At 45.7% G+C, this 25,514-nt stretch overlaps 2 protein-coding genes across 3 annotated transcripts in view; one reads left to right on the top strand and one right to left on the bottom strand.

The window, feature by feature from the left end:
- Nadk2 (NAD kinase 2, mitochondrial) overlaps window positions 1-11,686 on the bottom strand; it is a 95,586-nt gene extending 83,900 nt beyond the window's left edge. Inside the window, exons 1-2 of one of the 2 annotated variants that reach the window (XM_075673350.1) lie at window positions 11,012-11,686; window positions 2,558-2,642 (exon numbers count right to left, since the gene is read on the bottom strand). In XM_075673350.1, the coding sequence (XP_075529465.1) occupies window positions 2,558-2,642; window positions 11,012-11,567 (641 nt within the window). In that variant the 5' untranslated portion in view covers window positions 11,568-11,686. Of the gene's footprint in view, window positions 1-2,557; window positions 2,647-11,011 lie in introns of both variants that reach the window. The other variant, XM_075673348.1, reaches the window with a different exon arrangement.
- A 384-nt stretch (window positions 11,687-12,070) lies between these two features.
- The window catches only part of ZnT86D (solute carrier family 30 member 7), a 136,370-nt gene continuing 122,926 nt past the window's right edge, over window positions 12,071-25,514 (top strand). Inside the window, exons 1-2 of the mRNA XM_075673351.1 lie at window positions 12,071-12,326; window positions 18,662-18,763. Coding sequence (XP_075529466.1) covers window positions 12,244-12,326; window positions 18,662-18,763 — 185 coding nt within the window. The 5' untranslated portion in view covers window positions 12,071-12,243. The remainder of the gene's footprint in view (window positions 12,327-18,661; window positions 18,764-25,514) is intronic.

Consider the following 25,514-nt stretch of genomic DNA (forward strand, 5'->3'; position numbering starts at 1 on the left):
ACTTTTTTTAACTGGGTGGCAATGTGTCCACTCATGACGGAGTAATCAGCCTGTGTCCACTAAGGCGGTGACTGCGTGGCCGCCGAGAAGCATGTCGAGGTTGGTGGTTCTTTGTCTTGTGTTACAGTTAGGTCTTGGCGTCGCATTGACCTGTGGCTAGTACGTGGCACCGTCAGGTCGTCTTTCGTCGGCGTATTCTTTGCATCTAGACTTCATTGGGACGGCGGTGTGTTGTTATGGTGTGGCATCCTCGGCGGCGGCAGAGGATACTCGTCAGTTCCACGAACAGTAACCGCACCTCCATCGGTTGCGGCTTTTAGTTTTCTGGATATGGGCTCACAAAGCAGCCCCGGGCTGGGCCAGTGTATGGACGGTGCTGCTGCGACAGGTAGCGGCCTGGTGATGGCGAACGGTTTGGTCGTTGAGAGCTCCACTGAGTAGCAGCGAGGTAGTCGGCGATATCGCGAGGGTGTTCACCTTGCTGCGGGCGCGAAGCGTTGACAGTGAACCCTCATTGTCCCATTTTGCGGTATGGGCATCGGCGGTAGATATGTCTGGCTTCCCCACAGAGATACGAGTGGGTGATGGTCGGGAACGCGCCAACTGTCCGTCTTCCTCACGTAGCTGCGCTGGGCGACAGGTGGACGTGCTGGCGGCGGCAGCGGTAGACGACAGAATTTCAGTGTTACAATGCCCTGGCGCGGTCGCAGAGGGGGATCTTGACGACGGGCGACGCTGACGTAGGTCACTGCTTTCAGTACGGGAAGCGACGATTCGGGCTGCACTTCAGTAACGTCCAGTGACTGTAGAAGTTCGTCCTTGACAATGTCAGTGACTGAGGACACCTGAGGTTGTGACAAAGGAAACATCTTGCGCAGTTCTTCACGCACAATGGCCCTGATGGTCTCTTGGAGATCACCGGAGCCCAGTGCTTGGATGGCGCATTATGGCGTGAGCACTTTGCGGTTATATTGCCTAGTCCGCATTCCTAGAGTTTTCTCAATTATCATTGCCTCTGTCAGGAACTCAACTATGGTATTCAGTGGGTTTCAGATCAGTCCGGTGAAAAGTTATTGCTTTACGCCTCGCATCAAGAAATGCACTTTTTTCTCTTCTGACATTTCTGCGTCGGCGTGCCGCAAAAGACGGGTCATCTCTTCCGTGAAGATGGCGATGGTCTCATTGGGTAGTCTCTCTCGGGTTTCCAGCAGAACTTCGACCCTTTCTTTTCGGACAGTGCTCGTGACCGTCCTCGGGAAGTTACTGCGGAACAGGTCCCATGTTGTAAGGGTGGACTCCCGGTTCTCGAACCAAGTCCTCATGGCATCTTCCAAGGAGAAGTACACATGTCGTAGCTCATCCGCAGAGGTCCAGTTGTTGAAGGTCGAGACTCTTTTCTAAGGTTTTGAGCCAGGTTTCCAGATTCTCCGACATAGCTCCACAGAAGATAGGGGGCTCTCTCGGTAGGGGGCCCGACCCACTCCACAGAAGATAGCCCCCCCCCCCCCCTCCCCGTTGCTATGCCACTGGCTCTGGTCTTGTAGCCTTTGTGTATGATCTGCTCTACAATGGCTTCAACATGTACCAACCAACTAGCCCAATGTATCCTGTGCAATGAAAGCAGTCTGGTTATTTCCTCTATTTTAGATATACACAAAACATAGGAATACTCTCATTAGGGTGAATAGGCTGCAATAAGACTATTTGCATTAAGAAAAATCATATCACAGTGACCTTTTAGAACAAGTTTATATATATATACATACAATTATTTTTTTGCAGGAACTTGGTTATCACAACATTAAAAAACAACTTAGCAGAACCGATGCACATGTTGGAATCTAAGTGAAGCAGAGCCTTCGTGAAGTGATTAAATGTTATAAAATTACATTCGATGCATAGAAGTGCCTTTACTGTCATCCTATGCAATGTGTAATGTCGTGCAATGTTTGTGTTTATGCCCTACACCATTTGCAAGCTACGCTGAAATGCAAACAGCGAATTTACACTGCAAGACGCAGTGATGTTATGAGGATAAAGGTGATGGTTTGTTCCGGGAAGCACGGCGAAGAGAGAAGTATGACGCAAAGTACAGTGGGGTAAGTTTGGCTATGACACCCATTTCATTCCTGCGTCCAGCCTGCACCGAGCGTGCACTCGTGCGCTGCGCATTGCATGAAGCACGCACCCACCACGTGAAGTGCTACTACCTGACACATGGAAGCGATGCACACGATTGTGTCTTAATGGCTACGGCGTCAAACTCTTGTGCCAAGAGCAAGGTTCGATCCCACCATGAGACACCCGTACGCTCTGTGTGGGCTACACAGCAAGACAGCTGCCACTTTCGGCAAAGGTTTGCAGGGAAAGCTTTGCTTCAAAACACAATGTTCACAGCTCAAACTGCAACTGAGTAATGTCCTGGCATAATACAAGTGTTTCAAGGTCTCTGTAAGGGTTGCGCGACAGTCTAGCATGCTTCAGTGTCTGCCTTTTAGGATGTAGGCACAACTGGCAGTGCTGTGCTGTGCAGAGACACGAGCAGACGGGGACTTGCCTGAGAGTGTTGACCACGAGCTCCCTGTTCTTGGTGTGGATCTTGTGGTGGTGGACAAGGCTGTTGTAGTCCGAGCCCCGGGACTCCAGCTTTGCCGAAGATGGTGACAGCAGGAGGAGGAGGGCAAGAAAGAAAGAGAGAGGACAACAGACTAAACTTGTAGAGCACAGACAGGGTGGACAACCCAACCACATCCGTTCCCCTGTCCCGCAAACCGTGACGAGCGGTGCAGGAGCAATAGCACAAGCCAACGCGAGACAAAGAAAAAGGAAGACTGTCAAGCCTGATGCTATATTATTGTTATACGAGGAGGGTGAGCACAAATGGGAGAAAGAAAGGCCAGTCAACAGCAGTTGACGTTGAAGAATGACAAGGTCTTCTGAGGCGGATTAGTGCACCATGTGGTACAGTGCAGTATCTCCGAGATCAGCCCATATTTTTTGCTGAGTAAAGCCACACTTACAGTTCTGCTTTTAGACATGCAGTTTCAACGAGTATATCTGGGCTTAATTTTGGCCTTTCTGCACTAATTATGCACCATCACTACTCTGCACATGGCTCTTCACTAATTGGCTCATCTTTTTCATTCCAAGCTCCATTTTGATGCCTTTTTTGTCATCCTACTTGCACTAGAAGTCCTCAAATAGCCTCGTCTAGATGAAATGGGTCCGAAAGTGGCAGCCAGATACCCAGATCCCACAACCCCAAACTGATCTGAAGTTGCCAAAGAACACCTTGTTTTCAAAAGAAGAAGAAAATGAAAAGAACTATGCAGGATGAGCAAAGACTTTCACCTGGTAGAGAGAGAAGGGGGGGACAAGAATGCCCCTTCAACTTTTTCATACCTGCCAACTTGCAAACTTCAAAATTTGTATAGTCCCACGAGAAGGGATAGCACATACTTTTCTTAAAAGCTTGCCCTGCACACGGGACATCATTAAAAAGGAGTTACCATTAGAAACAGCACACCAGCAGGAACAAACTTCGCGCACCAATTACTGACAGGCAACACACTGATTTTACAAGAACTTGCGGTAGGGCTAGTTTGTAGCTCATTATGGCAAAACACGTGAGGGCACAAAAAAAGGTTGGGTGGTCTTTTAAAACAAAGCTGTTTACGTGGACCGTGTGCCAGCGTCAGACTTCGCTAAAACTATCATCGTCAGCAATGGTTCGAGCGTCGTCATTATCTTACACAGCCGGCTCATTGGTGTCCCTTGGTGCTACCACGCGAACGCGCTCATGCCACTGCTCCCGTGTTCGTTGTCATCTTCCACAGCTGGCTCTGTTGCCGCTCGTCATTCCAGCATAGAATTTCACTTCTCTTCTGTCGTAATGGGGAGGCCTCGTTTACGGGGGTATGAGTCATTGCTTAAGCGGGTTTAAGCCATTCATTGTCTTCTTTGATGGACAGATTTAATTTTGAAGCAATTTAATTTTTAAGAATCGCAAGCGGCAATGGCGGGCGGATGCTGCTATCCCCGCCACCTCGCAAACTCGAGACACAGAACGCAAGTGACAACGGCAGACTGTGGGCATAACGTCACTGACATCACACTCTACGTTGCAGCCGAACGTCTGTTTAACCTTATTAAGAAACCCGAAGATGTCAATCATCAAACCAATCCAACCAATCATCAAAACGATTGCAGCACCTGCATCTCCAGTGGTAGGCCTTGCGCCCAATATACGGAGCTTTGGATTAGTGGTTCCGCACATTCCATTTCAGCTACAACTATGGGAAGACCATGAATAGTCCATACTCCTGAATGGGGTGTTGAATCAGAAATGGAACCGAACCCGCATTTTTTCTGCCATTTTGGAACTGAACCCGAACCGGAACGAATTGAAGGAAACATTCTGAAACGGTTTCGGCAACGGAGATTTCGAGCAGAGCAATCTGGTAAAGAGAAAACTTTATTTGCTCGAACAACTGTTGAGAAAAACGGGAGATGCTCTGAGAGATAATGCGGCAGCGTCGCCCGTCCTCACGTGGCTCGAATAAATATGCTGGCGTGTGCCACAAAAGCCTCCAGGAGGCGTTTTTCAGGACTCAATAAAGTTATTTCCTTCTCCTCCTCCACAACAATGCAGAGAAATTGACTCGCGGCCCGCGGAGAGCGTGTTGTAGCCTTTTAAACAGTGTTAAGTGGATCCTTCTCCACTTTTCATGGAAGGTGGCGGTGCCACATTGGAGAGAACCGACTTGAACAATAAATTCATATCTTACACTTATTCTGGTTGAATGAGCCATTGTATACAAACAGCAATGAGACACAAAGACTCGCAGTCCTCTACGTCCCCAGCACTTCTTGTGCAGTGACATTCTGTCCTTCGTTTACTGCTCTATAAGAGCATGAGACTTTAAAAAAAAAACTTTAGGGCCTTTTTAACTGCACTTTTAAAGTAGATGCGACAGCATTTCCATATCATCTTGAATCTGCTTAACCTTGAAGTTAAGGGGCACATGAATTAAACTCAATTAATGCAGATTAGGGGGGAGACTGGGATGAATTAGTGAGATGAGTGAGTAAGCTATAGTGAATTTGTGGGTTTGGTGTGTTGATTAATTTGGATTAGAGGAATTATTGGGCCGGAGAAGGTGGATTAGTGGGTCGGACCAACCTCAATATTTTTGGGGTCCTTGGCATTTGCAAATTTTGCAGCGCTAATCCTCTCGACCAATCAGAAATGAGCTGCGCATAAAAAATCTGGAAAGTTTTTAGGTGGCGACAACCTAAATGCAACGTCTTTCTTTATGCATGTATTGTGCTGTTGTGTTGTTTCTAGTGTAAGATTGACATCTCACACTAAAATTATTAAATAATTGGCTAATGCATATTTTGTATTCATCTAAGGGTTTTCAAAACAAGAATCTATATTGAGTAAGACTGTAAGAAGCAACTAAACTGAAAGAAAAAAAAAATGAGGGGGCAATCAGTTGGGTTGATGCGAAGGAAATCCGATAGCTTTCTTCGATACATTCTCTTCCTTTTATTGTTCTGCAGCCTTGGACTACCACTGCTTGTGACTTCACTAATCTGCTATCTTTACTAGAACCCAATCGCTGTCACCTGTCGCTGAAGTGTTATTAGCAAGTTGCTATCGCCATTGTTTCCCATATTAAATGCGAAAGCATCACTTGCCTCATTGAGCGAAAATATGAGTGTGCGTGCATCTCTGTGTGTGTGTGTGTGACGACATTTGATGGTACCGAAAAAAGATGGCGGAGAGGCAGGCTCTCTGCTGCCCAGAGACATTGCCTGTCCACAAAAGAGGCTGCCTGCCTGCCAGCCAGAAGGTTCAGGCGAGGATGCATGATTTGAAGAATGGCCCGTCACCGGCCGGCCAGAAGAAGGGGGCGGGGGAGGCCTCGGCGGCACAGGGGCATTGCCCACTGGCCAGGAGGCTACAGGCCTGCCTGCCAGAAGATTGCGGCAAGGATGCGTTATTTGGAGACGAGATGCAGCCCTTCACTGGCCAGCGACGGGAGTGGAGCACAAGGCAGCACTGCGGCGGCTGCATAGAGCCATTGTTGTTTTCCTCAAGAAAACAACTGCGGGGTACGAAACTGCAGGTTTATGAGCCAAGGATAAAATTTAATTATATGAACTAAAACATATGGATAAAAATAAACTTGCTGCCATAAACAGTAATGATTTCACATTCAGACACGTAAGCCACCTTAAGTGTCCCTGCGTACCTTTTATTTCGCTTCAGTTAGTGTTGTAGTCGGCCTCCCAAGGAAAACATTTCGCACAAGACTGTACAGTTAAGTTGGCCAAGTCACAACATTTACAAAAAGAAATCTACATTATGAATCTGTTTTTATACTGACATGACAGAGAAACGAAAGCACAGCACTAAAAGGGTAAAACAAAAAGAACACTTTTTTTTTCTCTGAACCCGTTTGAACCCATTTGAACAAGAACGGAATGGTGCTCGTGAACCGTACCTGAAAGGCTTCTACCCAAACCCGAACTGAACCCAAAAAATTCTGGTTCGACACCCTGCTTTCCAGGAAGAAGCTGCCTACCGCAAAAGTGAAAATGAGGTGTAAGAATGGTGAAACAGAAGATTTCCAATATAGACTGCTTGCAAAGTTTGCCTTGCATGGTGTAACACTCGGCGTAATCAACACAGCTTCGCTGTTCAACCATCTTCACGGACTGGAAGGGGCGGTGATTTTTGGAATGATTCTGTGTGCAGGTGTGTGCGTGTATGTTTTGTTGCAGTCTAATTTGTTTTAAAACAAGCATTGTCTTTAGATCATGGTGACCTTTTCAGTGATTCTTTCAAGGAAAACTGTTATCTTGCTAACAATTCACATTGAAGGATACATGAAGGCAGTGTTGATACATAAAAACACAGTGATGCTTGTAAGCCTCTGTAAACTGCATTTTGTCATCTCTGGTTTCAAAAATGTAAATATGCGGATTCCTTGCACTGTGGGAATCGATGTAAGCGAAGCTTTCTGTGCTGTTTGCTTTGACTGACAAGAATTAGCGTTGATTTGATGGTGAATGTTTAATTTCTTAAATGTTTAGTCCAACACGAGAGTGGCGAGTTGATGTTACAACGTTGCCTTCCGTACACCACTGCCGTTTGTCCGCGTAGTACACAGAACACACAGGAGGAGGCGTTTGCTTGAATTATTGTTGTGCACCATACTTCATGACCCCTGAAAGGGTTGAGCATTGTCATTACCTCACATGGCACACTGCATTGTGGCAGAAGTTTTAAGCTTCAATTATGGGGCTGTAGGTGCCAAACCACAATCCGATTATGAGGCGCGGTGTAGTAGTGGTCTCCCGATTTATTTTGACACCGTGATGCTCTTTAATGTGTTCGAAAATCTAAGTGCACATGTGTTTTCCATTTCGCCCCCATCGAAATGCGGCTGCCGCAGTCAGGACAAATCCGCGAGCTCTAGCAATGCCATAGCCGCAAAGCTATCGCGGCGGGCACAGAAGTGTTGATTTGATGGTCAACTGCTTCCGTAGTGCCGCCTGGACCCTGCGCTGCCCTTTAATTAATGTGGGTCTGCTTCTGCATACCCTGCATAATTTGTCTGCTTGACGTATTTGCGTGGTGTTTATTTTTCAGAAATAGCAGCAACATACTGTACCGTACCTCCATTCCATCCATTCTGTGCTTCCTTTTCCCCACCTATTTACCATTATATTAAGCTTCCCTCTGGGCTTGCACTTCAGTAGAAAGATAAGCGCTGCAATTTCTGCAATGCTCTTGTGGGAGTCACCGGTAATTACAGCTGCCAAGAGTCCACAGAGTAAGACATTTAGGAGGTGAAACTCCCGTCAGCGCGAGCGAGCGCGGGCGACCAGATAAGGTCACAATTGTTGTATGCGCTGACGGGACCGTATACAGTGGCGGCGCCATGCGGCGCGTCGTAGAAGCCGCAGCGAGAAAAAAAAAAAAAATGCAGCGCGCGGGCAGGCAGCTTCGGCGCGCTCTCAACAGCGGTAATTTCTTTCCAGGCCGCCAGCACGATAACGGCTCCGCGGGCATGTGACTTTTTCTGGTCGCCGCAAACAGCGGAGTTTCCACTCCTAAATGTTTCTTGCTCCGTGCAAGAGTCTAACGTACCGACACCGAGGGAGCTCCAGAAGGCATTGTGCACATTGGAAGCGGTGCAAAGGTGCAACCGAGCTTCTCGCGTCGCCTTTCCTCTGAACACACGCTCTGATTCACCCCCCGACATGGTGTGCCAGACAGCAGCAGCAGCAGCAATGGGAAAGTCGAAGAGGCAAAGAAAGCTTCGCTTTAAAAAAAAGAAGACTGGTCCCTCGCAGCTCTCATCAACCATATTCTCTTGCTTGCAAAGAGCTCAATCAAATTAAATAAATCATAATACTAAGAAAGCACTGCATGTTCAATAAGTCAAGCTCATGCTTGCATTAGTTAATGCAGCAAGACAGCAAACACAAAATGCCTCACACATTAGGCCAGTAACATTTGCCTAAATTCTAAACGCTTACTACATGGTTTCAGCGCAGAAAAGTGGGGAGATAACTACAGAATGTCAGTTACGTTGTTGGTAAACCGTTGCACAATAGTGCACTGGGAAGGCTGTCCTTTAAACACTGAGAATAACGACCACATCAGACTAAATTAACAGAACTTACTTTATTTAAGCTATTTGACCTAACAAGCACCCATCCCCTTGATACCCTCTCTCTTTTACGCATTTTCTGTAAACTTTAGGCATGCAGTCACTGTAAAAAAAAAAAAAAAAACACTACTAAAAAGTGGCACCAGATAAGGTACAGTTGGAACATCATTTTTAAAAGGTGCACTTATTTGTCATGAAAACATTGCAGAAAAAATGAAATCACAGGTTTTTCCTTTATGAGCATTGCATCCAAGCCACAACACTGGTATATCAGTGCAATGTCATGAATCGCTATCTATTTTTTCGTGTTTAAGGTGCCTTTGTGCCATGCAAGCTGTCAAAGCTTGCTAAGTTGAGTTATTGTTTCTTGGAGAAAGCAGTGCCATTATTGCTAACGTTAAACTATCATCTAGTCCCAAGCAGGTGCTGTCAAAATCTATGACTCCACTGCAAGTGTGAGAACTGCAAGGTGGTGCACCAGCTGTCTTTTGTTTTCAATTCTTTTCAAGCTTGCCAAGCCTCTGCTGCCTGTAAAGGTGACATTTTTTTTCTACCCCCGTTGTTTAATGTGATGGCATTACAGGTGGACCTCACAAATTTTGTAGGCCAGGCGAAAAATGCGGGCCGCCATCCCAATGGCAGTGCCGTCTAGCACAGTCTAAAAGTGCTCGCTTGCAACAAGGGGAGAATGCATGCAGCAGGCACGTGACGCAAATGTTAGACATTTCAGAAAGCGACTTTCGCATGGCACACGAGAGGCATGCGTGCGATTGTGGCCTGATGACAAGCGGCTGCTGTGTTGGAAGAGGTTCAGTCCCGTATATCCTTATAGCATTATAGATAGATTTCACCCATTTTGGAGGTATTGTAAAATAAAAAGCAAGACGTGTCGAGTGTTCACGAGCGCTTTCACAGTGTGTACAAAATTGCGAGCTAGATATGAGGTCCCACTGATTAATTGAGTGCAAGGTCGCCCATGACACACGCATGCACGGCTGTCGAGATGTCACAATCATTACAATCCACGTATGCTATTGTACACTTAAAAGAGTTAGCAGTGCTAAGGCCTGGCATAATTCTTTTTAAAGCGAAGCTTTCTCTGCCTCTTCCTTCGACTTTCCCACTGCTGCTGCTGTCCGGCACACCCCATGGGGTCGTTCAGAGAATGTGTATACATGGCAGGAGTGAGTCAGAGAGGAAAGCCAACAGGAGAGAAACTCGTTTTCACCCCACCGTATACAGCCTCATAATCCAAGCTTAATACTTCTGCCACGATGCAAAGTGCCATGTGAGGTAACGACAATGCTCAACCCTCTCAGAGGTTATGAAATATGGCGCACAACAATGCTTCAAGCAAACACCTCTCCCTGTGTGTTCTGTGTACTATGCAAACAGCAGTGGTGCACACAAGATAACTTTTAACATCAACTCACCATTCTCGTGTTACACTAAACGTTGAAATTAGGCTTTAGCCGTCAACATCTCCGCTAAGTATTGTCAATCAAAGCATCGAGCACGGAAAACTTCGCTTATATCGATTCCCATAATGCGTGGGATCTTCATAATTTTTGGTAATCCAGATGTCTTCATATCCTCCTCATACCTTTGCATACCCCTCATGCATACCTGGAAACAGCTCAGTGGCAATCACTTTTCAAGTTCATTCTTATTACTACTGGTACGTTATGAATATGAAAAACATTTTTTTTTAAATACCATGGTTAGGTGCAGTAGGCAGAAAGTTATCACGCGTTTCTTGTCATAATATCTGCTTTTCTCTGCTTAAACACAAGATGAATGTGTTGCATAGTTTTGGAGTTGGCGTATTTGTGCTACATCCCGGACTTTTACGTCAACTCGCTGTATTAAAAACACACTTGATGGGTACACACATATATATATATATATATATATATATATATATATATATATATATATATATATATATATATATATATATATATGTGCGTGCGTGCGTGTGTGTGTGTGTGTGTGTGTGTGTGTGTGTGTGTGTGCGCAGATTGAAATGAAAGCGGGGACCTCGCGTCGAATGTGTACAAATTTCCAGACAACCTAGCGTCATTCAACGTCAAACGCCACGGGCCCTCCGGGGTTTTGTCTCCGACAGCGGAGCGTGGCCTTCGATACGGCAAAACTATGCTAGATCGCGTGAGGCTGCGGTCAATTATTTCAGGGAGTTCGTCGTACAACACCACCGCTGCTGCGCCTACGCGAAGCGTGTCGCCAGGCTCAGCCCCAGTGGTTCGTCCTGCAGCAGCGTCCATTTATCAGGGCCGCGCCATAAGGGCAGAGAACACTCACATCTTGTACCAGCTGCTCCTCGGTCAGGTGCGCGTGCCGCCGCTTCTCGAACTCGTAGCGCGAGAACTTGGTGAGCACCAGCGCACGCCGGGGCCGGAACACGGGCTCCTCGGCGCTGCCGAACTGCGCAGCGGCCGTGCTGCTCGTCGAGAAATGCATGGCAGCTGCCGGCGCGACAACCAGGCGGCTCGGGACCACGGCGCCGCCGCGGCGGCAAGCGGGATAGTAGGCCGCCGACCGGATCGGGGCCAACAGCAGCAGCAGATTACCGGTCCGGGCGGTCCCGCCGCGATGCCTCACAGCCGGCGACAACGACGGCAAACTGGCATGGCTGCTCGAGTAGTTTCTGCGCAGGGCCACTCTCCAGATCTGCTTCATCGCACGCTCGCCACCGCGCTTACATGTTTCGGCCTGCGACCGCAGCAGCCGGTCACACCACCGCCTGGTCACTACGCCTCCGCCGAGGAGCGTGTCAGATGATAGCGAGGCAGCGCTGGCGCTGGGCCGGTTCACGGCCACCGCACGGTGCAGAAATCTGCAGGCGCAGTAACGCATCCCCGAGTCTGCGACAGCGCCGGCGTCACCACAAAGTTCGGGCGCTTCAAAAACATTAAAAGGCGCTGAATGTAATTTTAATCTTAAAGGACCAAGAGCCTGAGCATATAGGCGACGCTACCGCCGTAAAAGATAGTGAGAAACTGCGGCGTCAGCATCGACGACTATGTCAATCATCAACGTGCTGAATTCTTTTGCGCGCAGTTGTTTCGCATGAGCTATCTGTCTTAAACAAAACAACATTACTAAAATAAAATTAAAACTAAGTGTAAAGTTATAAACAGAAACATATAAAATTGTTTTATTGATGCTGATCGCATGAATTTGAAATATATTTTTTTACATACGTTACTTTTATTGTTCTACAAGCTCTTGCAAAATTACGTGAGAAAATTCACAAATACAAGTAACTTATTTATGCGAGTCAGTAATGATATTCACGCATTACTTATGGCAGTGCAGAAACATCAGAAGCGAAACTGTCCCCACGACGTCAGCTGCGTGGCGCGCCTATCTCAGCTGGAGCGAAAGACGGCCGCCGCCGTAGCTTGACGCTATGTCCTGTGATCGCCCATTCAGCCACCACTGAGGCAGCAAACGGAATTCGGCCCTCCGAGAAAAGGTACTACTACCAGGCAGCGACGGCGACCCTCGAAAGGCCCAGCGGACAGAACCGATGTTGCCTCTACATGCCGACGACAAGGAGTTCAGAGCGCGACGGGGCCTACGTTTCACGGAACGGCTGCAGGGATGGTTCAGGTCTGTGTGTGTTCGGTGGCGACGTGGCTTTTGCTCCTGGGCGTGCTGTAGCACGTTGCAGGCATATGGTCGGGTCGCCGTGTCGCTTTGCCTTCGGCATCGCAGATGAGACACGCCGGCATCTCAGAAACCACCACGCGCCACGGCGGTCGTCCACAGTGCTCTACTGCTTCCTACTTGTTTCGAAGAGCGCACCGGTTGAACCGGTGTCAGATGGCAACGTGATCCTGCATCTTCCCGGCTTGCCTTGGCCGATGGAGTGAAACTGAATCGCTGCAGTCACGCGAGTGACCTTGCGGTCTTGGGATTAGTTGATGAGGGGAATTAGCGCAACAAACGACGCACACACGTGAACGGAAGACGAAGGCAAGCGCTACCTTACGAATGTTTGATAGCGGGAAGGGTAAAAGAACCCTTCCCACTATTAAGGTAGCGCTTGTCACCATCTCCTCTTCCCATGTATGTGTCCTTTGTTGCGCTAGTTAGTTCCCCTTCTCAGGTGTGCTAGACGAACTAGACCAACAGTTAATCATTCTTGAGATTCTACCACGAAGGAACGTCGCGCTTATCGTCGCGATGAACTCCGGGGATGTTCTCTCGCGAGATTGTGCTCAAAGTACGCCGCCCGACCCGGCGACTCCTTGCGAATGATGTGCTGCAAAGCGAGGCTCGCAATCGCGGTGGTTTTCGATTGCAGCACGTGAAAATGCAAAGATGCTAAGGAGTAGGAGTATCCTGACACACACATGATGGTAAAAAGAAAAAGCGCATGTTTGTACAAATGTGCAAATGCTTAAGTCTGCTTAAGTCCACGCAGTTCCGCGTTCTTTTCTTTTTTGCTGCAGTAGAGGGCCCATTGTAATTTTGCGCCCGTTTAAGAAATCACCCAGAAACGTAGCTTTCTTTTTTGTCTGTCTAAAGCTGGTTAAACTGAAATATTAATTGATGAACACAGCTGTTTGCATGCTATCAGTGCTCGGTCAAACAACTTATTCAATTTAAGGGAGCAGCGTCAAAACTAAAGCAGAATGAAAGACACATACAGAATGACAATGCCTCCTTTCAATGTGACAAAATTTATTAATGGACAGAACTTTATATAGGTCATGTGCCATTGCATTGCTATTGCGCACAATTTCCCAAAACATGAAGAAAATGAGTAATCAGCAAAGTACGTACTGTGCTTAAACTATCGGAGATCCAAAGGTGCAAGTTCAATATCTACAAATAAGAAACTGATGGCTGACGCATAATCAGTGTCATTCTTTCTCCCACAGAAAGCCTATGGAAAGTCTCATAACATTGGATCCCAATTTTTGTGCCAACGGTCCTGAAATTAGCGGGACAATTCTGACTTTGAGTTAATGACCCGATTTCCGACTCGGCCCAGTTGGGACAGCCAAATGGCCCAACTTTCTATGTTTTCTTTTTTTCTACCGAATAAATAAACCAGTTTGAATAGCAGCACAAGAATAGCAGAGGGGACAGAAGAGAGAACAGAGTGCTAACTTCCAGCAGTTTATTTTCTTTTCAGAAAGCATAGCAAGTTGTATAGCCACACATTAGCGCACCCGCACGGTTGGTGTGCTATCTCTGCTATTTTTGCACTGTTATTCAAACTTTAAAGCATGTTTTACCAACAAGCCCAATCCTGCATCCTTCTTAAATAAACCAGATTAATTTTTTATAATGCCTGTTGGCTTGGTTGCACATTGTTCTTTTTTGTTTCCTTTTTTATTGCCATAAACATATAGATGGTTGTGTTTTTGTTGTTGTTCTAGCTCTGTTGCAAGCCCTAACCATTCGCAGCACCTCTGTCTGTACTGGTAGCCTTGCTGGCAAGGAAACTACTGCATCTTGTCGTAAATTGCGACATTATTGGGCAGAAGTAGTTTGTGCCACATTTCTGAACTTACAGACTGGCTGCTTATGGCACTGACAAGGCCGGTTGTCACCAGCTGCTAATTATTCAGACGCTCAAGGGTTGGCAACCCTACCTGCACCCTGTTAAATTGCTGTTTGCACATGCAGTTGGTTCTTCAAGCAAGAAGTGGATTTATTAGACCCAACGTTTTGGACCCAATCCAGCTCCTCCTTTTTGGTTGGAGTCACTTTTAAATTCCTAATGAATTGTTCCAACCAGACTGGTAATACTGCCGAAATATTTAAGTTCTAGCTATCAAACACAGAGTCAGCAGTGGCATTAAGTTAAACATGAAATGCCGACGTGCCCAGTTTACTATTATGCTTAGAATTAGTGAGAGCGCCCAGTTCTTCCATTTATGCACGGGCATAAAAGTGGTTAGAATTGTCAAAGCAAGGGTCTTAAGCACCGTCTGAAAGCAAAATGCTTGCGCCCATTTCCAAACTTCTTAAAACATTTTTTTTTTTTTTTGCAATCTTTACTCAGCAGTGTGTGCCATGAGGCACTGACACAACCCCACTTGCAAAGAAGCATGGTAACTCTGCGCCCGTTCAGATACTACCCAGAAACAGCTGTTTTTGTTTGTCTAAAGCTGGTTAAACTGAAATATTTATTGATGAACATAGCTGTTTGCATGCAAGGTTTAAGCAAACGATAAAATGATTTTTTCATTTGGCTTGCCAGTAGGTACAGTTATTTGCGTGATAAAGCTTTTTTTATGCTTTCTTGATTGAAGAGGCTTGAGTCACAGGAGGGTGTCGTAAGGGGGGGGCACACCAAACAGTAAAACAAGTCACTTTGTATTAGTGTACCACCCTTCTACAATACTGAAAAAGCCACTCTTGCCTTGAAACAACACTTGACAAGGCGGAGAAAATGAAAAAGACAGTTGACAGGTGGTGGCATCACCTTGAAGTTTACGCACCAGCTTGCCATATGACACGGATTTCGACACTTTGTGTTCGGGCCTAGTTAACATTGTATATGTAAAGGTGGACTAGGTTGCATTCTAAAAAAGCCATAGATTGAACTTGGTTCGTTTCAAGGACTCCTACTTCGCCCATGTACGAGAAAACACTTTGGAATCCATAACGTAACACTGATGTACTGGCAATGGGGCATTGGCTTTCAATTAAAATAAATTTAAGTTTGGTCTTTATTTTTTTTTTATAGCATTCTGCCACTCACCATAAAATTAACAAAGACTGAGATTTGAAAGAGTGCATTACCAGTGTAATGTAGTCTAATGTAATGATTTAGTGATCATCTTTAGCGTCCCTCTAAAGAACCAACTGCAATAAAATTTCACTCTGGCTGAATTGGTTATAAATGAGTAGTATATGCTGTTGAAGTAGTGTATACTAATGAAGCAATCTTGGCAAAGCTGCAAGACTGATACTGTCTTCTTATTAGAGGCGTTCTTAGAGCACCTAAGCAGACCGCAAAAATTGGCACGACCACGCTGGAATCGGAGTCATCGGACGTTTCCCATCTTTCCCTGTTTGTGCCAAGTGAAGTACGCATGTTTCCAGCCAAGCTTTCTTCAGAGGAAAAGGGCAACCGACCGACGCCATCGGTCACATGACCCCATCGTTTCCCTGACGCTGGATTGGTGAAAACCATGAACAATGACGACGCAGGCATAAAAAGCAGATCCAGATGGACGGGAAAGGAGGAGGAGGAAGATGCTCGAGAGCAGTGTGAGACTCGGACATGCTAAGACGCTACCATAGTGTGATCCGATGGTTGGAGCCGTTTTGTAAATCCTAATCATGTACTTTTTTTGAATATATTCCTTTTTCTTTATTCTCTTAAACATCGCTCGGAAGCTTTTCTCCTGGCATGGCACCATCCATGGAAACTTTGTTGGCCGCACGGGCCCCCGACTTCACGACAGTGATAGGCAGTGGTGAGATTGACCTCATGGAACTTGAGAGGTGCTGACCTCACAACAACCCAGTGGTGACCACATATAAGTCTCAGCATGTCACTTCTGAGAATTGTCAGCGTGCCACAGCCAGCCACGGGGGCCGCATAATCTCAAAGGTTATGCTAAGAAGCTGCGTATTCTAGATCATGCGTCACTTCAGGTGCGCAATAATGATGGCCTTTCTTTTTTTAGTTTTAGTATTGAAAACAGCTATTTTTGTCAGCTTTCCATAAGGCTTCTGATCATCTTTCATATGCAATATTTTGCACGAAATCTCCTCTGTATCTCTCATTTAAAATTTGGCTTTTTTGCATGGCCTAAAATTTTGTTGCAGTGTGCATTTAACCTCGCGAGACCCCAAGACAGCTGAAAGGTGTGATAGCTTTTCAAGTCTGTCCAAGTCTGTATGTTATGGATGTGAAAAGCCACTTTTTCTTTAAACTTTCAACGCTTAAAAAATGAATAAAACAATATATCTATGTATGTGGACAAGTTAGCACTCTCCTCATGTAGTCGCAAAAACTGTTTTTGTGCACATAAAACAGAGGTGAAGGTGCAACAGTGTGCGTGCTGTTCCCATGTTGATGCTGCAACCTGAATTTTAGTGTCACGGGTAGAGGCTTGGGCATGTTATGGTAATTCATGGCAAAATGAGCACAGCACAAGATGAGGACACAGATAAAAAGACATGGTGCTTTTTCGTGTCATGTTGCAGTATTTGAAACATACTTCACACATGATTTTTTGTCATCTCTGATGTCGGTCTGGATCAAACTAGTGGGCATGTTGTCAAAAGTTGAAGGTCAGAGTAGGATCAAACCACTTCCATACAGTTCTGCATGCACCTGACCTTGTCTGGAACAAGTATTTTATGTAGTCGCTTCCGAGTTAATTTTGAAAAGCGCCAAAGGCAACGTGCAAGTAATCTACAAAAGGTGTCGGTAGGTTAAAGGGACACGAAAGAGTGACACAAGGTTAGTTTTGTCATGTCAAGCATTTTTTTCAATGCTCAATTTACGCATATTTGACGGAGAGAGGTTGGTTGCCAGTGGAAAAGATGAAAAACAGCTTTTTTTTCCCTTTTTTGATTGTGTGCCCAAACAGCTGTGCCTCTATAGGTGTGTTCGATCCAGAAAAGGTGCAGGCGGTGCCTGTTGTGGCAAGCTGTGCTGCACCCACTCACTGCAAGGCTCAAGGGTGCAGTGCACTGTTAGTAGGTGCAGGGAAACTTGGTTGAATCGAATGAACCTTACGTTGGCGTGATATCACGGTGCTCAAAAGTACTCTCGCATGATTGGGTCACTCTTGCCCAAAAAAGATTGTCAAAACTCACTAGGCTGAGCCTTTGATTCCTTAAGAATACTGTGTAATCAGTGCTTATGGACAAGCTATTACATATTCCAGAGCAGACACACTCCACATCTCATGACAGCACCAGAAACTCGCACAGGAACTGCTGCAAAACTTATTTTGTTGTTGTTGCTGCCTTTTATGGCTTGCCAAAGTTCCATTCATGGTCAGATTAATTTTTTTTTCTTTTTTGTATTCACATAAGTATAATTTGTCAATGCAGGTTAACCTAATATTCTTCTTTATTGTCTCTTTAAAAACTAGCAGCAACCAAATTTTAGAGTTGTAAAAAAGCCTGCTTTCAGGCAGTATTGATGTACAGCAGTGTCTGTGCACAGTATTACAGTTCAAATACAGTGAATGTGTCGCAAAAAGCCTACTGAAGAATATGCTTTTGACACTGAAAAAAAAAAAAAAAATCGCCATCACTGCTTGTCGGAAGTTATCTGTGATGCAGTGTTGAGAAGGAGCAGGAGTTCTCAGTGTGAACTCCCAGACTGGATGACTTGCTCAAAATTTCAGATTGGATCTTGCGTCACATCTGCTAACCGCTGGATGCACGCTGGATGCACGCATCGTCTAATAAAGGGCTGACATAATAGTTCTGCGGAAACCCGCAAGGTGGAGAGAAGCAATCAATAAAGAAAAATCAGACATCCACCCGTTTGTAGCAAATGCTACAAATGCTGTTTAAAGCTGTTGATAACAGAGTTGTACAATTACCAGCTCTGTATTTTTGCCAAGATTGCTTTATTACTATATATACTACTAAACTTTTACCAGTTTGGCCAAACTGACATTGCATTGCAGTTGGCCTTTAACGCCACAGTGCCAAACTTTTAATAGGGAGAGTTTCATACCTCATAGGGCTGATTTTAGCATAGGAGTAGCATTTTTTAACAAGCTGGAGCAAAGTTTCAGTTGCCAATTGCTTGGCAAACCAATTAAAGCATAAATTACTGTACTAATTGAGTTTAATGTAATCTCCATGTCCAGAAATAAGGCGATGAAGTTGGCCTAAAACTGTGTTTGGGCTTTGTGGGGTTCACTTCGAGTCTAGCCGTTTCAATCTGGAACAGACAGGCCTCCCTGCCTGTCACATATTTTCTCATTGTACGGTTCTCTTTGCAGGTTAATCTTCTCGGACACTGCATCACGGAATCTCTTTTTGTTCCTCATTCTCAACTTGTCCTTTGCATTTGTCGAACTCTTGTACGGAGTATGGACCAACAGGTGAGTCTATCTCTTTCCTCACCGATAGCTAATGACCAGTCTGCTACTTACTGAATATACTGAATATTATAGAAGATGGTTTTACCTTGGTGTGTTCAGTAGCTATGATGCTTTGCTGCTGAACTTGGTCCTGAGTTTTATTTTGTGTGGCAGTGGCAACATTCTGACTGAGGCAAAATGCATAAAACACTCGCATGCCGTGCCTAGCTCTTCATTAAAGAACCCCAGGTAGTCAAAATTAACGTAATGCTCAGCACAGCATCTCTTGTGGCCCATGTGTTGGTTCGGAACATTGAAACCTTTTGTGCCTTAAATAAGCTATAATGCTTATTTCTAAGCACCAGTGCTGGTATCAGTTGCCAGGAGGGGGATACTACATTGTACTCTTTCCCTGGAAAAATGTAAACAACAAGGACGGCACTCCTTTCTGGGTAGAAGTGCTACATTTTATGGATGCATACGGTGAAAGCTGTTTCAAAGAAAAAAGTTTGCTCTGTCATTGTTGGCCACGCCCCTTAGCAACCCCGATGTCGAGCGCATGTTCTCGCACTTGAACCTCATGAAGTCGCACCACCAAAACAGAATCAAGAATCCTATGTTGAGCAGCATCCTGCACGTACATTATGGCCTAAAGTTTCTAGGTGTTTGCTGCCGGACTTTAAACCGACAGTAACAATGATGCAGCTCTTCAACTCTAAAAACATGTATAGTTCAGAAGCGGATGCAGAGGATTTTCTTGACGAGTCGGACACATGCAATAATGACTGTATGTAGTTGAGCCATGAAATCAAACATACGTTGAGGGAATCAACAAGTAACATTATTCATGTACCGGCAAACATGTAATGAACAGGGTGCAGACTACCCTGGGGACAAGGGCAAAAAGTAAATGAGTGCTTTTATTCATTCTTGCAGATATTTTTGTGGTACAAAATGATTAAAGTTATTTGTTCACCTTCCCTTCGTATTTGTCCGACTTTTTGATGCTATAATTAAACTATCTTCAAGAATCATCATCATCATCATCAGCCTGGTTACGCCCACTGCAGGGCAAAGGCCTCTCGCATACTTCTCCAACAACCCCGGTCATGTACTAATTGTGGCCTTGCCGTTCCTGCAAACTTCTTAATCCCATCCGCCAACCTAACTTTCTGCCGCCCCCTGCTACGCTTCCCTTCCCTTGGGATCCAGTCCGTAACCCTTAATGACCATCGGTTATCTTCCCTGCTCATTACATGTCCTGCCCCTGCCCATTTCTTTTTCTTGATTTCAACTAAGATGTCATTAACTCGCGTTTGTTCCCTCACCCAATCTGCTCTTTTCTTATCCCTTAACGTTACACCTATCATTCTTCTTTCCATAGCTTGTTGTGTCGTCCTCAATTTGAGTAGAACCCTTTTAGTAAGCCTCCAGGTTTCTGCCCCGTAGGTGAGTGCTGGTAAGACACAGCTATTATATACTTTTCTCTTGAGGGATAATGGCAACCTGCTGTTCATGGTTTGGGAATGCCTGCCAAATGCACCCCAGCCCATTCTTATTCTTCTGATTATTTCCGTCTCATGATCCGGATCCGCCGTCACTACCTGCCCTAAGTAGATGTATTCCCTTACGACTTCCAGTGCCTCGCTGCCTATTGTAAATTGCTGTTCTCTCCAGAGACTGGTAAGCATTACTTTAGTTTTCTGCAGATTAATTTTTAGACCCACTCTTCTGCTTTGCCTCTCCAGGTCAGTGAGCATGCATTGCAATTGGTCCCCCGAGTTACTAAGCAAGGCAATATCATCAGCGAATCGCAAGTTACTAAGGTATTCTCCATTAACTTTTATCCCCAATTCTTCCCAATCCAGGTCTCTGAATACCTCCTGTAAACACGCTGTGAATAGCATTGGAGATATCGTATCTCCCTGCCTGACGCCTTTCTTTATTGGGATTTTGTTGCTTGCTTTATGGAGGACTACGGTGGCTGTGGAGCCGCTATAGATATCTTCCAGTATTTTTACATATGGCTCATCTACACCCTGATTCCGTAATGCCTCCATGACTGCTGAAGTTTCGACTGAATCAAACGCTTTCTCGTAATCAATGAAAGCTATATATAAGGGTTGGTTATATTCTGCACATTTCTCTATCACTTGATTGATAGTGTGAATATGGTCTATTGTTGAGTAGCCTTTACGGAATCCTGCCTGGTCCTTTGGTTGACAGAAGTCTAAGGTGTTCCTGATTCTATTTGCAATTACCTTAGTAAATACTTTGTAGGCAACGGACAGTAAGCTGATCGGTCTATAATTTTTCAAGTCTTTGGCGTCCCCTTTCTTATGGATTAGGATTATGTTAGCGTTCTTCCAAGATTCCGGTACGCTCGAGGTCATGAGGCATTGCGTATACAGGGTGGCCAGTTTCCCTAGAACAATCTGTCCACCATCCTTCAACAAATCTGCTGTTACCTGATCCTCCCCAGCTGCCTTCCCCCTTTGCATATCTCCCAAGGCTTTCTTTACTTCTTCCGGCGTTACCTGTGGGATTTCGAATTCCTCTAGACTATTTTCTCTTCCATTGTCGTCATGGGTGCCACTGGTACTGTATAAATCTCTATAGAACTTCTCAGCCACTTGAATTATCTCATCCATATTAGTAATGATATTGCCGGCTTTGTCTCTTAGCGCATACATCTCATTCTTGCCAATTCCTAGTTTCTTCTTCACTGTTTTTAGGCTTCCTCCGTTCCTGAGAGCATGTTCAATTCTATCCATATTATACTTCCTTATGTCAGCTGTCTTACGCTTGTTTATTAACTTCGAAAGTTCTGCAAGTTCTATTCTAGCTGTAGGGTTAGATGCTTTCATACATTGGCGTTTCTTGATCAGATCTTTCGTCTCCTGCGATAGTTTGCTGGTATCCTGCCTAACGGAGTTACCACCGACTTCCATTGCACACTCCTTAATGATGCCCACAAGATTGTCGTTTATTGCTTCAACACTAAGGTCCTCTTCCTGAGTTAAAGCTGAATACCTGTTCTGTAGCTTGATCTGGAATTCCTCTATTTTCCCTCTTACCGCTAACTCATTGATCGGCTTCTTATGTACCAGTTTCTTCCGTTCCCTCCTCAGGTCTAGGCTAATTCGAGTTCTTACCATCCTGTGGTCACTGCAGCGCACCTTGCCGAGCACGTCCACATCTTGTATGATGCCAGGGTTAGCGCAGAGTATGAAGTCTATTTCATTTCTAGTCTCGCCGTTCGGGCTCCTCCACGTCCACTTTCGGCTACCCCGCTTGCGGAAGAAGGTATTCATTATCCTCATATTATTCTGTTCCGCAAACTCTACTAATAACTCTCCCCTGCTATCCCTAGTGCCTATGCCATATTTCCCCACTGACTTGTCTCCAGCCTGCTTCTTGCCGACCTTGGCATTGAAGTCGCCCATCAGTATAGTGTATTTTGTTTTCACTCTACCCATTGCCGATTCCACGTCTTCATAGAAGCTTTCAACTTCCTGGTCATCACGACTGGATATAGGGGCATAGACCTGTACAACCTTCATTTTGTACCTCTTATTAAGTTTCGCAAAAAGACCTGCCACCCTCTCGTTAATGCTATAGAATTCCTGTATGTTACCAGCTATATTCTTATTAATCGGGAATCCGACTCCTAGTTCTCGTCTCTCCGCTAAGCCCTGATAGCACAGGACGTGCCCGCTATTTAGCACTGTATATGCTTCTTTTGGCCTCCTAACTTCACTGAGCCCTATTATATCCCATTTACTGCCCTCTAATTCCTCCAATAGCACTGCTAGACTCGCCTCGCTAGATAACGTTCTAGCGTTAAATGTTGCCAGGTTCATATTCCAATGGCGGCCTGTCCGGAGCTAGTGATTCTTAGCACCCTCTGCTGCGTCGCAGGTCTGACCGCCGCCGTGGTCAGTTGCTTCGCAGCTGCTGGGGACTGAGGGCCGGGGTTTGATTGTTGTGTTCATGGGAGGTTGTGGCCAAGTACTGCACCAGGGTGGCCAATCCTGCTCTGGTGAGGGAGTGCGTTACCGGTTCTGGTCACCGGGATCAGGCCACACTCCAGGCCTGTTTGTGCAATTTTTATCAACACGCGGATTTTTTTTTTTTTAAATCCGGTGGAAAATTGCCGGCACTGGGATTCGAACCACGGACCTCTTGCACGCGAGGCGGGTGTTCTACCTCTACGCCACCGCTGCGACCTATCTTCAAGAATGAGAAAATTTAACTTCCGCTTCCTTTTGGCTTCCTTGCAAAAGTTGTGCCGTTTTTTAGGGGCTTTAGATGATTATCGTATTTACTCGATTCTAAGCACTCCCTTTTTTTCACAATCGCGATGCCCAAAGTGAGGGGGAGTGCTTAGATTCGAAAAATCTAGAATCACCCCCCCTCCCTCTTTTCACTGCGACATCACGACGAGATGGGTGCAAGAAATAACATTTTATTTTGCAAACATTCAAAAGAAAAATCGGTGCAGACAGTTAACCCACCGCTTGTGTTGGATGCTCAGTCACTATCACTGCCACCCGGGTTCGTAGCACTGCTTGAACCGCTGCTCTCAGTATCCCACAGCATATCGTCGAAGTTGTTTGTGATCGAGCACTTCTTAAATGATTTGACCACAACGTCCAGTTGGACCCTCTTCCACTTGTCTGAAATCCACTTTGCGATGGTTAATGGGGGCGCTTTCTGTAACCTTCCCGTCGGCGTCTTCTTCCGGTCAGGGTTTTGCACCCACTCTTCGTACTCCTGTTGGAGATTGGCTTTGAGGGGCTTGTTGACTGAAACGTCCAGGGTTTGCAGCACTGGCGTCATGCCACCCGGAACCCCAAACACGTCGCTATTGATGTTCCGAAGCTTTGTCTTTGCCTCCGGGGTCAGATGGCCGCGAAACGTGTCCAACAGAAGCATCGACCGCGTGCCTGCAGGTCCGCCGAGCAATGATTCCACAGTGAGCAAGCGCATTTGGGGGCCTTGACTATGCGCTCTTCCTAACAAATAGGGGGGTGCTTAGATTCGCATGCAAACTTTTTTGCTAACTTTCTCGCTAAAATATAGGGGGGCGGGGGAGGTGGGTGCTTAGAATCGCGAAAATACGGTATTTGCTTGTTTGCTTGGTGGCATCTGGCAACTCTGGGACAAAGGTAAAATGACGCAGTGTAATGTAAACAATCACGAGGGCATTTATTGCACTTTTCATACATCAATGCCACCTCGCAAAATTACTACCAATAGAACATGCCGATAAGCACCAATGGTTCGAGTAATTCCAACTGACCCTAACATGATATTGAGCAAATATGTTTGCCTCATGCAGGACACCAATGTCTAATTGTTCATGTGTACAGTCACACGAATGGTGGCGCGTTCAAACGATCATCCACCCCGGTGCCCCGCTTCGAAGTCTTTCTCGGATGGTTCTGCAAAGTGTGCTAGCCAGCATGCAAGACATCTGCACACTGCCGACCCCAAGCCAAAGAGGAGTAGGCTACTACCTTTTGCGCCCAAGTAACCCCGCTGTTAAGGGGGCGTTAACAGCGCCATCTCTCCTTCTATTCTACAACTACACCAACTGCCGGCAACACTTAGCTATACGGAGTAGCCCAACTACAGGAAACGCGAGAGCCATGTGGGAAGAACAACAGCAGGGCACGCCTTTAGAGTCAAGCGTCCCCACACTTGAGTCCATCGTGTCCATTCAATTCACTTCATGGGTCACAGTAGTTCAGTGCTAAAGATCTGTGCTTGTGCAGAATGAGTGCAGCATGTCCTGTATAAAGCCTGCACTACCTCTCATGTGAGTGGACAGAATGGCTGTGAGCTCAGTGCTGTGTGCAAAGCTTGTGTTACGTAAAATAAGTGATGAAGTGCAGATGCCACCATGTTGCTTTTGTGAAATGAGTACAATTGGGAAGTGGCAGCAAGGTGCATAATTCTATACTTTATTTTTATTTCATACTATAAAGCAGGCAATGTTATGAAGGCTAGAGAGACTTCTCTCACTGCTTGCATTTGCAACCAAGAAATAGTCCACTAAATATGAAAAAAAGATATGTAGATATACATTGCATAGTTTGATGTTACATTGTGTCATACTTTTATGTCGCAAAATATGCTGCAATTATTACATGGAAGGTGTCATAGATCTGAACCTATTTACTACCTAGTGAACTTAGTGACATGTTTCTGCAACAAACAGCCATAGTCCATCACATGCACTTGTGACCAAAGCATAGTATGTCTCATACCTGAAGAACAAAGGTGCACAAATAATATGTGATTTGACATATAACCTTACATGAACCAGCTGTGTTTGTAATATTGTTATGTCAAAGCACAGTAGTAACACTATTTACAGGGTGTATTTACAAGGGTAGCAAGCACTGGTTAACATGGAAGGCAGCCAACATCCAGCAAACCATGTCATCATCATCAGATCAACAGTGGCCACTTATGGGTAGGTCCCACTAAATCCAGGGGTCAACATTGTCTTCTAGTAGCACGTAGCATGACCCCCAGCAGCAGAAGCACCAGCCCGATGCCACTAAAGACCTACAGCAGAGGAAGGGTGATAACGCTTGAGTCTCGAAATGTGTATGGTGTCGCTGGACAACGGAACAGAAGAGGTAGTGGGACTGGCAGATACAGCCTCATACGTGATGCCAGTCACTTGTAGAAGGACGCGGTATGGGCCCATATACCGAGGAAAGAGATTTTCAGAAATGTCCATACGTCGGGAGGAGTA

The sequence above is a fragment of the Dermacentor variabilis genome, chromosome 10, assembly GCF_050947875.1.
Source record: "Dermacentor variabilis isolate Ectoservices chromosome 10, ASM5094787v1, whole genome shotgun sequence".
NCBI lineage: Eukaryota > Metazoa > Arthropoda > Arachnida > Ixodida > Ixodidae > Dermacentor > Dermacentor variabilis.